The sequence below is a fragment of the Poecilia mexicana genome, unplaced genomic scaffold (genome assembly GCF_051168715.1).
Source record: "Poecilia mexicana isolate PSO_F unplaced genomic scaffold, ASM5116871v1 scaffold_3, whole genome shotgun sequence".
Taxonomy (NCBI): domain Eukaryota; kingdom Metazoa; phylum Chordata; class Actinopteri; order Cyprinodontiformes; family Poeciliidae; genus Poecilia; species Poecilia mexicana.
The window spans coordinates 35415091-35428196 of record NW_028263372.1 but is presented as its reverse complement, the minus strand read 5'-3'; the positions used below and the strand labels follow the sequence as shown (position 1 = coordinate 35428196).

The following is a 13106-nucleotide window of genomic DNA, read 5'->3' as shown; positions in this document are numbered from 1 at the left end:
AGTATTCAAGGAAAAAGAGGTGTGGAGAATAAAAGGAGAATACACTGACTTCCTACTAGTACTGCTGCTTTGCATTAGACAAATATATCCTGAGGAAATACAAATAAATTATTTCCTTTATCAAGAATAAATGTAGAGGCAGTCAAAAAAACACTGCAATAACATGAATGAGAGGAATTAACAAAAGACGTGTCCTAATTATAATAATTAGTGAATTGAAACTGAAAAGGTAAAAATGTGTGGGGAAAAATAGAACAGTTTGAAAAATGTTATGATTAATCCAAATTAAAAATGTTAGAAATGATTAGATGCATACTTGTGAAATACTATCTGGGGAAGTTGTAGCCACATTGTGGAAATTTTCCACACAATGATTACAAGACTTAAAGGGGCAGAATCCTGTAAAACCGACTTTTTTAAAGCTTTATATCGTGTTGTAAAGTGATTCACTCATCAGTAAAGTGATTCACTCATCAAAGCATACCTTGAGTATGATTTGATTCTTTGATGCATGTTTGACAAATCATTTCATCTAAATGGCAACCATTCAGCTGCAAAACGCCTGGGTGGATCTAGCCCCGCCTTTGAGGTGCAGCTCCTTCAGACTAGCCAGAAGATATTAGCAAACACTTGGCAAAACTTGCATCAGCAGAGACCATAGAAGCTTCTTCTCAGTGAAAGGCTGGTTAAAACACTAAAGGGTTAATAGAGGAGCCATGTTAGGATGACTTTCTGATGGCGGAGCTTCTTAAAGAGACAGGCCCAATTTCAATGCATTACGTTACAAAGTAAAACATTTTGAAAGTCATATTTGATATATGTAGCATTTTTATAATAACTGAAGGTAACATAGTTACTTGATTAATCTATAAATGATTCGGAGCTAGAAAACACAACACTGGCCCTCTACACATCAGTCAGACTTACAAGACGTCTGTTTTGTGCACAAACCTTGTGAGAGAGAACTGATTTTATAACCTTTATTATTATTAGCTTACAGTTATCACCTTGTAATATTAGTGAAACCTTGATGAAATGGTTGATTTTTCAATGGTAACCAGAGTGAAATTCTGTTTGTTTTTCAAACTTTATATACTTTATATTTTAACTTTATATTTTATATGGATAATTGGTCTTGCTATGTGTATAATTGTATATTTCTATAAGCAGTATTTTTTATATATATAAAATAACTATAAAACAAATGTAGCAATTTATTTGACATCCACTTTCACTTCAAGATAGGAAAGGACAAAAATATCTGAGTAGTAAAAGAGCTTGTTATTTTTAAACATGGATATTTTCCTCATGCGCTTTAATCTTTGAAACTATCAAACATGCAAGTTTATCCTCTAGTATGTCATATATCTTTGCATATCGTATAAATAATCATAGTGGGAGCTTTGGCCAAGAATGCCAGAGGCAAATATAAAATCTAAAAACTTACAGTGCGGCATGTAGGATGAGAAGCTGGCATGAGTGAACCAGAGAAGGTAACGAAAAAATCCAGTAATCTGTAGAGAAACAGTGAGCTTCACTATAGAATGACAATGCATGGAAGTGAGGAAGTGAGGCGACAGGGAACAGATTAGAGCAAACAGTGGTGAATTAACACAAAGGAAATAAAACGCAAAAAAAATATGATAAAGAAGGCGTTCACTGTAGCATGATTTCATATTAAAGTAGAGAAAAGGGCTACAGAATATCAGTTTATACTTTACGGTTAGCTGTTCAGTTAAAACCAATAAAAAGATCAAATAAAACAGGGGTGTCAAACTCAATTTCACCGAGGGCCACTTCAGCATATTGGCCACCCTCAAAGGGCCACATTGACGGTACAAATCAGGAGTGCCCAGCTGCAGTCCTTCAGACTGCAACTTTTAGATGCATCCCTGCTAAAACACACCCCAGGCAAAAGGTTGACTTCCCTCATTAGCAGCAACTCAGTTCTGTAGAGGCTTATAATGAGTAAATGATCCAGGTGTGTTAGAGAAGGAATGCATCTTGCAGATGGTAGCTCTGGAAAACTAGACTTGGACACCCCTAGCATAAAATGTATGAAAATACAATGTTAAAAATAAATTGAACACCTCATATTGTTAAATAACTCTTTGGAGCTTCTGGTTAGGAAGCGCATTCAAAACCTTTGTTTGAAATGGCGCGTTAAATTCAAGTCTCCATTACAGACCAGACAAAACTAAAGAGAATGCAACTTTGTGTTAATCCATCTGAGGAGCCGGCAGTTTATCTTGAGGAAATAAATGACGATGCAAAAGTTAATTAGATTGTAACATGCGCAGTGCGCTGCTCAACCACTGCGGAGGCAGTTACGTTACGCCACTGCGAAGAATTAAAAACCGCTGGGAGAAACTCATCCAGCGGATTTAACAAATGGAGCCTTCTGGATTCACGTTACCCAGGAGAGCGGCTCTCTGGAGGAGCTGCAGACGTGACATCTGTCCGTTTCGGAGAAGCGAAAAAAAAAAAAAAAAAATCCTTAAAGCGCACACCGGACCCCGCAGGGTAAAACACTCACAGAGTTCAGTTGATCTGTTTGGATCAGACAGATCCAACTGACTGGTGAATTAGCGCAGATTTTTCTGCAGATGGGAACCAGGAGGAAGTGCGTTCAGACCCCAGCGGGTGAAGTGATGCTAATTTAAGTGAAGTCGCTTAATTTAATTTATTAAAAGTTATTGGGGCCTCAGTCAGTGGTTTTTTTGTCACTACGGAGAAAAATGTAGATGCATTTATCTGCTTAATTTGTGATGGGATCTGGATTCACAGTGAATATTAACTAAACAGCATAAAATGCGGCTAAATAGCCGATGTTAATATGATTGTAATTTCACGGATAAAAATAGTACAGGGCCAATTTTTTTTTTTTTTTATGTTGTCGGTCAAGATAACGGATAACAAAAAAAGTCTAGCGCGACCTGCCGCCCTGACACCAACTCACACATCTTCATTCACAGTCTTACTTGTAAATCGATTTTTCTTTTCTTGGACGTTTTGATGTTAGCTTGTCGAAGTCTCAAGTTTTATTCGCTGGTAAAATCAATAAGCAGCTTAAGGTGACTCTGCTGCTCTCTAGTGGCGAGAAGCCGTAATGTTGGCTGGTAACAATCGGAATGCATTATGGGAGATGTAGTTTGTCATCAATTCGTGCTCAAAACCTATTTTAAGTCAATCATGGACCTATAAAACGCTGGGGGGGCCACATAAAATGACATGGCGGGCCACATGTGGCCCGCGGGCCTTGAGTTTGACACATGTGAAATAAAACAAAATGAAAGAGAGATAGCAAAAGTAATGGGAGGAAGAAAGGAAAGGAAAAGTTTTATAAAATCAGAAGGAAAATTTGGAGAAGTGAGAACAGAAAGGAACAGGAGAGGAGACAATTATTTCACGACTCAGAACTGGGGAGACTGGATTTAATGGAACATTATTCATATCAGGGAAACATCAGACTGGGAAAGTGACTGTGGGAAAGCTGAGACAATATAACATGTTATTCTTTACTACTAGGCTGAGAGAAATCTTTTCAGAATCTTAGTAATATGAAAATAAAAATAGACATCAGCTGCATCTCTATTTACCATATAATTGCTCAATTTCACAGTTAAAAGATAAATTTGCTTCATGGAAAGACGCCGGTTTTGTAAAAAAAAAAAAAAAACAATTAGATAAGTTTTGGCTTTAGGAAGTGGTGTTTTTCTTTTTTTTTTTTTGCTGTATCAAAATTGGTTTATTTCAGAAAACTGCAATCTAGTGTTGACCAAAAACTGCTAGCATAAAATCGCAACACGTCTATGGGTTCCGTTGCTGTACGTAATGACGCAAGGGGAGCACGTCGTGCCAGGCGTGATGCGTCATATCTTCCAACACATCCGCCGCTCGGTGGCCGGCTTCCAGCCAGGCAGCCAGCCGCCTCAGGCCCCGCTCCTCCCTGAACCGTTATCCGCTAATCACCATCACCTCCCCCGGTGGAAGCAGACGCGGCTCCGCCTCGGCCATGACTGGAAGGAGCCGCTGAGACCTTCCCGTCCTCCGCCGGAGAACCGGGACTTTTTGTTTTTAGCTCGGTGAGTGTCTTTTTTAGTGACTTTGTGGAGTTAAAAAGAGTATCGTTGACGCTGAACGGATTTGTTTTTGTTCCGGAGCTCCTGCTGGGGGTTTTTGTTTGTTTTTTCTGCCTCAGGCTGGTTGAGTTATTTTCTGCCATGTGGAGGAAACGCTGAGATTTGTCTCCGTTTCGGACAGTTTCTGGCCGGATGTCCTGGATTAATCAGATCCTGTTTTCTATTTCCACCAGAGAATGACATGAAGCCGCCGTCATCCTGCTCAACTTAAATCCGTTTCACTCCATTTATTCACCCAGAAACACCAAAAAGTTCCTAAATCACAGCCATTCATTCATTCACTCATTCATTAATTCATTCACTCATTGGTAAACTATTTAAACCAACTGAAAATATTATCTCGCTAGATCAACAAACTTCAACATGTTTAACTAACATTTAGCTGACGGTTAGCATCGCTAAACATCAGTTTTCAAGTTTTATCACAGATTCTCCGCGATATTTACAACTAGACTTTGATTAGGCCATTCTAAGGTGAAATCTGCTTACGATCTAAACCATCCCATAATATCTAGGCTGGATGAAGCTCCACCCTAGTTTCATGTCTTCTGCAGCCTCTAAGCTTGGCCTGTCAATTACAAACTTTGCTGGACGATAAAATGCCCACAAAATTATTGCAATAAACGATAATATCATTTTGAGACCATTTCCAGCTAATATATTGGCAATAACATAGTAATGGAAGTACACTCTCTTACAGATCAATAAACTTTGATTTCTAAAGAACAATTAACACTGGAGCTTAGATACATTTTAAACATCCAGAATAAAAAAAAGTAAAACAGAAATAAAAATCAAACAAACCGAAATCATAAATGAAGTGGATTTAGGCAATAAAATGCTTGTTTTCTTATTATGAAATGAACTGAACAATTTATTTGCATCTTTAATATGTTTATAATATACAGGAAAGACTTAAGTGGTCAGTGAAATTATTATTTTTTTATCCAATTAATGAAAAGAATAAATAATTATTAGCTACAGCCCTGATCTGCTCCCTGAAGGAAAAGTTATTTTATCCTCAATAATTTGTTTACTTCAATTTCTAAAAGTGGATTCAGCAGTTTTTATCTTTTAAACCAAACAAATCTTTGATAAAATAGTTTCTTTTTCTTTTTTGCCTAATTTGGTTTGTGTGCGACATCAAGATGTCAGCTTGAGAGTCACTCACCCACCGATCAGCATGGTGGTGGCAGCATCATGCAACGGGAGTATTTGTGGGTTTTTTAAAATGTTTTTAAGTAACGGTTTTTAAAGCTGCAGCTATGCTATAAGCTATAAGCTAGTTAGCATAGCCACTAATTATGGCAGATAAACATTTTTCTGGAACAATAAATTGTTTCTCTGCCATTTGCACCTTTGGCAGTGTACAGGAGGATGATTGACAGCGCTAAGCCCCTCCTCCTGGCTCTGATTGGTTGTTTTAGGTTGGGATTGGTGCGTTTCTTAGTGGTAGATCAGAGACGAGGTGGAGAAGATCGATCTTTTCACAAATTATTTGCCTCGTATCACTGTCACAACATAGTGAGAGTTTTATTAAATATGTGAAAATATATTTTTCTAAAAGTCACAAGCTGCAGTTTTAAAGTGAAATGACGGCTGTGTGTGTCGTTCCTCAGGTGTAAATGAGGCGGAGCCTGAGGCGCGGCGGCGGTGGTGGTGGTGATGGTGTTGGACTCCGGTGAAGTCTTCATGGATCAGGTCGAGGATGAACGCGTCAGGGACCGGTCGGACGTCTGTCCAGATCCGCCCAGAACCGCCAAAGCCAGACGGAGCAATGCAGCCAAGAAGGAGGCGGCGCCGTCCCAGAACGGGGTCGCGACCCCGAGGACCAAGGCACCACTCCGCCGGCCCCTCAGCATGGAGGTGACTCCGCCGCCGCGTCCCAGGGTGCTGCAGCCGCCATGGCGCAGCGGCGCGGCCGCCCCCTCCCCCGCGGCCGCCCCGTCGCCCCGGGCTCGCAGCCTCACCAGCCCCAGCCTGTCGGCGGGCGGCTGGATGCGCCGCAGCGAGAGCTCCTGCTCCGTCAACTATGCTGCGGGGCCGCGGGCTGGCGGCGGCCGCTTGAGGCCCGCCACCTCCCTGCCTCACATCGCCAAAGGGGCGGTGGGCTCAGCGGCCCCCCCGCCGGCCCGACCCTGCCTGCTGGTCGCCCTGCGACCTTTGAACCTGGAGCAGGAGAAGCAGACGTTCTTCCAATCTGACTATAAATACGAGCCGCAGTTCGAGTACGCGCAGCCCGAACCGCGGAGCGTCCTCGACAAGTACCGAGAGGGGTCGGGCCTCTTCCTGGAGCAGGTGGGTCCCGCTCTGACCTTTGACCCCGACTCAGCGCCCGACCGACTCAGCGCCCGACCGGCAGTTCTGATAGCGTCTGGTTGTCTGCAGGCCGTGGGGATCATGGAGTGCGTCCTAAGGAAGTTCGGCTCTTATGAGAACTTCGAGGAGGCGACAGGCGGCGGCGTCCTGCCGAAGAGTCAGGTGTGGGCGGCGGTCCGCAAATACCTGCAGAAGGAGGGCTGCGTGGGGGAGGTGAGGGCAGGCAGGGGGAGGCGTGTCTGTTACCTGTGCAGGCGTTTACCTGTGTGTGTTTCCAGGTGGTGGTGCGTCTCTCCGATGAGCTGCTGTCGCAGGCCGTCATGGTGGTGGAGAGCTGCCGTCCCACTCTGACCATCAACCTGGCCGGCGCTCGCCAGCACTGGCTGGAGGGGATGCTGCGGCATGAGATCGGTACGCCGCTAACACACACACGCACACATACACAGACAAAAGCAGCACTTGGTCCCCACTAGGATATAAAAACCTGGCTCTCACTCAGCAGCCTGTTTCTGAATCAACGTTACTTATTGGTGAGAGAGAAAACCGACTCAAACTGGGTTAAACTGGACTAAACTGGACCCAAGGGACTGATGATGTCACAATGAAGCAACTTTTAAACTGCTGAGGTCAGAGGGAGGAAGGAAAGGCAGACTCTGTTCAGCTTCACATTGACATGAAGAATCTTTATTTTCCATTTTCTGACCGGTCCTCTTCCTCCTTCTCTTCCTCAGGAACCCACTACCTGCGCGGCGCCAACAACGCGCTGCAGCCCTGGGCGTCCGCCGAGGCGCGGCGGCAGCTGGGCCTGAAGCCGGCCAACCCGACGGAGGAGGGCCTGGCCAGCCTGCACAGCGTTCTGCTGAGGAAGCAGCCGCACCTGTGGCGCGCGGCGCTGCTCTACTACACCGTGTTCCACGCCGCCAGCATGAGCTTCAGCCGCCTCTTCGCCCACATCGCCCGCTTCGTCCACGACCCCGACGTCCGCTGGGAGTACTGCCTGCGGGCCAAGAGGGGCCAGACCGACACCGCGCAGCCCGGTGAGACACACACACACACACACACACACACACACACACACACGCTGCAGCCCGGTGAGACACACACACACACACACACACACACACACACACACACACACACACACACACACTGCAGCCCGGTGAGACACACACACACACACACACTGCAGCCCGGTGAGACACACACACACACACACACACACACACACACACACACTGCAGCCCGGTGAGACACACACACACACACACACTGCAGCCCGGTGAGAGACACACACACACACACACACACGCTGCAGCCCGGTGAGACACACACACACACACACACACACACACACACGCTGCAGCCCGGTGAGACACACACACACACACACACACACACACACACACACTGCAGCCCGGTGAGACACACACACACACACACACACACACACACACACACACACTGCAGCCCGGTGAGACACACACACACACACGCCTCCAGGTCTCTGTCCTCATGAGGACCGACTGCTCTCCTTCACCTCAGCCAACTAGGAAGTTCGTACAGTAAGCTAACCGCTAACCTAAAACAGGTTCATTCAGGCCCAATGGGGCAAAAAACGGAAAAACCCCGCAATTTTTACCAGTTTTCATCTCTAATGTGGAGCCGTTTGTTCGGGTTTCAGAGCTAAATGCAGAGCGAGAGGAAACATTACCATCGTTTCTGCAGAAAGTCGGTCAAGAGTCTGATGAGCCTGAGAGACAAAACCCAGGGACAATTGACCTTATAAGTCAATTTTTATTTAATCTTTTTGTAGAAAATCCTGGATCATCGTTTGTTTTTTTGTTTTTTTTTTTCAGGTTGCTTCAGCAAAGATCAGGTCTACCTGGACGGGATCCTGCGGATCCTTCGCCATCGAAGGAGCATCGACTTTAAGATGCTGACGTCTCTAGGAAAGGTGAGCGACAGGATTTTCTGACGCCTGAGATAAACCGAGACAAACTCTCCAAAAGATGAAAGAAATAAATGACAGAAGGAAGGAGGGAAGGAAACTGGGCAGAAAACGACAGGAACCGAGTTTTATGCCCCGAATTCTGTCTGCAGGCATCAGTCTGTCCTGAAGCCAACAAAACGTCTCCAATGCTTCAGATGAAACGGAGACGAATTTCAGACTTTAACAGATATTTCCAGAAATCTGCAACTAGAGTCTGACAGAAACATGCTGATTAACTGGGAGCCATTTTGCTACAAAGTTTTCATGTTTCCAACCTGTCTCCTCCGCAGGTGTCTTTCGAGGACGTGGAGCGTCTGCGTCCTCTGGCGGCGCTGAACCGGACCAGAATCCCTCACTTCATGCGTGACCAGGAGCGTTACCTGCAACACCTGGACCACATTGTGGCCGTCAACGAGCTGGACGACGCAGCGCTGCAGCAGCTGCTGCCCTGAGTCCCACGAAAGGTCGAATCGTAACGGCGCTCTACGGGGAAAACGCGTCGCATCGTAACGGCGCTCTACGGGGAAAACGCGTCGCATCGTAACGGCGCTCTACGGGGAAAACGCGTCGCATCGTAACGGCGCTCTACGGGGAAAACGCGTCGCATCGTAACGGCGCTCTACGGGGAAAACGCGTCGCATCGTAACGGCGCTCTACGGGGAAAACGCGTCGCATCGTAACGGCGCTCTACGGGGAAAACGCGTCGCATCGTAACGGCGCTCTACGGGGAAAACGCGTCGCATCGTAACGGCGCTCTACGGGGAAAACGCGTCGCATCGTAACGGCGCTCTACGGGGAAAACGCGTCGCATCGTAATGGCTCTTTATGCGGAAAACTCGCCCAGCGTTTTTATTGATTACCACCAAAACGTTGCGCCGTACCAAAACTTGACAAGGAAGAACACGTTGCATCGCAACGTCACTTTACGTGGAAAAACCCGTCCCGCGTTTTTACAAAACTTGAACGATCCAAACGGGACGACGCCTCCTTCGTTTTCAGTCGGATGCATGGTTGTGCTGCGGATCGGCGCATTTTAACCGCGCTCCCTTTATCAAGTTACCTCACTATTATCACTATGTAATCACCATTATATATGTAGACTCACATAATCATAGGCGGCTTTATTTATGCACTTGTTTACGTTTTTGTTACGTTGCAAAAAGAACAAACTGAATGTCACTGGTGTTAGCTTTATGTTTTGTTTTTGAAACAACGTTTTTATGCCTTAGATTGTTTGCATTTTTAAAAAGAACACCAAGGACACAACATTTAAAACCAGGTGGGTTCGCAGTGACTGAGGCCATGAATCTTTAAATACCAAGTGCCACTGGACTCAGCCGAGCTTTTCGCCCCCAGGGTTTTAATTATCAGTGTTATAATGAAGCTAATCAGCGGCGTTGTCTTAACTGTGTCCTTGGTGGGCTTTCTTAGTTCACTACTGTGAGTTCTCCTGCTGCAACAACCAAACTTTACTTTGTTTGGTTCAACATTTGGGATCTTTGGTGGGCGTCTTCCAAAGATAACAGGGTTTTGGTGACTACTGCCCCTGAAAATCATGATTTTTAAATCAAAAATATAATTCATTCAAACTTTAATCAATGTATTTGAAGGGAAATAACCATTTCAAGCAAATAAGCTTAATGAAATGTAGGAATACTAATCGATCACAGAAATAGGATTATAAAAGGAAAATTTTAACATTATTAGCTAAAAATAAGCTTTTTTGGCTAAAGGGGAAGGTAGTTTAAAAGATGAATATTATTCATGGAAGTCAAAAATAATGGTATAAAGGAGACCTAACAGACCGACACCCTACACAGATATTTAAACAGACTTTATCAAACAAAGGTCTGATTAAAAAATTGTTACTGGGGGCGTTGTTACGTTCTAAACTATCCAAAAAATTTAAAACAGTGGTCACCAGATTTTTAAAGTGTTGTGGATAAAGCACAGCAGCAGTGAAGGGAATCAGCTAAAAGTCTCCTTTTTTGCACATAATCAGCTTAAATGTATGACACAAATATTGCTGTCAAAACTTTATTCTCCTTAGCCATCTGAAACTTTAAAGTAACATGTTTTTGGTATCACCTGTAAAAATTCATGATTTTTAAAACTGAAATCATATTCAAGTTTTTCTCAATTTATATGATGGAAAACAAGCAGATAATAAACTAATACAATTAAATTTAGGAAGACTAATAGATCAAGAAAATGTAATTGTGAATGAAAACTTTTAACATTTTTAGATAAAAAAAATAAATAAAACTAGCAATCATGAGTGACGACGTTATGTATCGATTAGCATCAATGGATAACAAAATGGCCACCTAATAAGAAAGCAGAATATGAAATTTATGGATGTGAATAATAATGGCATAATGGAGATCTAACAAATCGGCACCCTACAGAAAAATTTAAACATGACAAAAAAATTATTTAAAAAAATCAAAATTGTATTATATTCCTGGTAAATGTAATAATTTCTAGTCAAATTGACACCAACTCTCCAAACTATACCAAAAATAATAAAAAGGTAAATAATAAGCTGTGGAGAAGTTGGATAAAACATTAGCAGCAGTGAAGGGAAGCAGCCAAAAGTCCCACTTTTCTGCATGGTTTAATCATGGTTTAACTGTTAGCCACACCTCTTTGTAGCTTCTTCAAGCTAGTGCTAACAATCTGGTGGACAGATAGGACACGCAAAGTTTGAAGGGGAACATTTGGAGGGAGAATTTATTTATCAGAACTGTTGTTAGATCTTTTGTATTCTTATGTTTTGAATATTTTAGCTGAGAAACTTTATGCTCACAAACAACACCTGCAATGAAACCATAAACCTCCCAAATGTTGACCCAGTCCTGATTTTTTAAATGAATGAAATGCCAAAGTGGCATCTATTACTGTTTTTGGTTGTTTAGTGAAGCAGCTGAACCCAGCTGTGGTTCTGATCCAGTTGTTGTGGTTCTGATCCAGATGTTGTGCTTCTGAGGAGGCCGGGTCTCGCGGTGCCTTCGATGGGTGTAGCGCTCATCTGATGTAGCTAATTACTGAGTTCGTTGGCTGCTTTTTACTTTGACACTACAGACGCCGGTCAGGGCATTCGGTTCGGGTTGGAGCAGAACCAAGTCATATGTTTTTATCTGAAAACCGGTGGATGCTTTTTAAATGCGTGGGTTTGATTTTTTCGGAAGCGGTTGGACTTTTTCCTGCTGTGTTTACAATCCACGTCGCCTCAGCAGGAATGTTTCGGATCTGAGCAGGCCGTCCCGTTCAGAACTTTGGCCCGGATTCTCCCAAAACGAATGCACCAACTTGTAACGCACGAATGTTGCACAAGTGTTTTCTGTTCTGGAAATACATGTTGAAGTTCCAGTGTTATTTATTAAACACGCACTTATTGAGCTCTGCAGTCTGGCTCATTACTGTCCAATGAACCGACACACCGTCTTCATTTCACGTTTTATTTTAAAATTAAGTTTGAACGCTAAAGTTCTGGACATTTAACGTTACTGCTATGACCAAAACGCAAAACTTTTAACATGAACAGATTCTTACCGCCTCAACGTGCTCATTTCTACGGAAGTATTCAACTGCCTGAAACTGGAACTAAATTCAGGAGCAATAATCATATCAGAAATTTTACTTCGAGGTTCAAAACTCGTTTTGCTCCTGAATTTACTTCCAAGCCCAAACACTCAAACGTTTCTGTACGAGCTTAACTGAAATCCATCACTTTTGCCTCCTCTAATTAATTTACTACATAGTGGATTTGTGTTAATATGTATTTAAAGATATTGAATTTAAAAATAAAAATGTAATTAATCTGAAGTGTCCCAGGGGTTGCGCCCCCCATGTTGAAGACCTCTGACATAACAGGATATTTTATGGTGTAATTATGAAACCTTAAACCTTCTTGATCTGGTCAGGTTTGTATTTAAAAAGGGTTAAATGAAAAACCGTAACCCTAAGCTAAACACACTTTAAGTCATTATCCCATAAACTAATCTCAGTTTCTTTTAAATAAAAAAGTGTTAGAGCTGGATACCATGGAGATGATTAAGAAAATAAGACAGTAAAAAACCACCTAACTGGCTTAAAGTCTCAAAGATGTTGAAATTTCTTAATCCTTTTGGAGGCGCCAACATCAGAAATTAGTCATTTAGAACCGTGGTTGGATATGAATAAATTAATACATCTAAGTAAAACAAAAATTATATGATTTGGAAAACTAAAAACAATAGATTAAATACATACTGATATATTGGGTATAAATACAAATTTCTGTTTACTTTGGATCCTACAATCTGTTGGAAGCTTCAACTAATGTTGCACTTTTGGTAAAAAAAGGAAACCCTGAAGATACTTCAGTGACTTTAAAAGATTAATTTATTCATATCAAACCTCGGGATGTTTTAACTTTTTATTGGTGTTAGAAATCAATCAACAAAACCTGGATTCAAAAAAAGGAGTAAACTGATTTTTACAAAATACTAAAAAAAATTTTTTAAAACTGCATAAATATTTGCCCCCTTCAGGACAGCATTTAGGAGATGGAAGTGTTTTTTTAATGTTCAAAATAAAGATTTCATTGTCGTGAAGGCAAAAAACCCCCCGTCAAAACCAAAATCTGGATTTTATTATTTTCTGTTTTTATG

General features: G+C 42.7%; 1 protein-coding gene across 1 annotated transcript; it reads left to right on the top strand.

Annotated features, from left to right (window-relative positions):
• Positions 1-3707: 3707 nt before the first annotated feature.
• kiaa0895l lies at positions 3708-11852 on the top strand. Its single transcript, XM_088004507.1, has 7 exons — positions 3708-4085; positions 5762-6440; positions 6531-6674; positions 6740-6872; positions 7193-7498; positions 8318-8415; positions 8742-11852. Exons 2-7 carry the CDS (start codon positions 5808-5810, stop codon positions 8901-8903), a joined length of 1476 nt encoding a protein of 491 aa, XP_087860633.1. The 5' UTR covers positions 3708-4085; positions 5762-5807; the 3' UTR covers positions 8904-11852.
• The last annotated feature ends 1254 nt before the right edge of the window (positions 11853-13106 follow it).

What these genes read in the sequence shown, in the direction of transcription:
- kiaa0895l (XM_088004507.1), top strand. Translation starts at nt 5,808, where the DNA reads ATGGTGTTGGACTCCGGTGAAGTCTTCATGGATCAGGTCGAGGATGAA. An exon ending in GATGCTGCGGCATGAGATCG is followed by an intron (nt 6,873 to 7,192) that starts GTACGCCGCTAA and finishes TCTCTTCCTCAG; the next exon opens with GAACCCACTACCTGCGCGGC. An exon ending in TGCTGACGTCTCTAGGAAAG is followed by an intron (nt 8,416 to 8,741) that starts GTGAGCGACAGG and finishes TCTCCTCCGCAG; the next exon opens with GTGTCTTTCGAGGACGTGGA.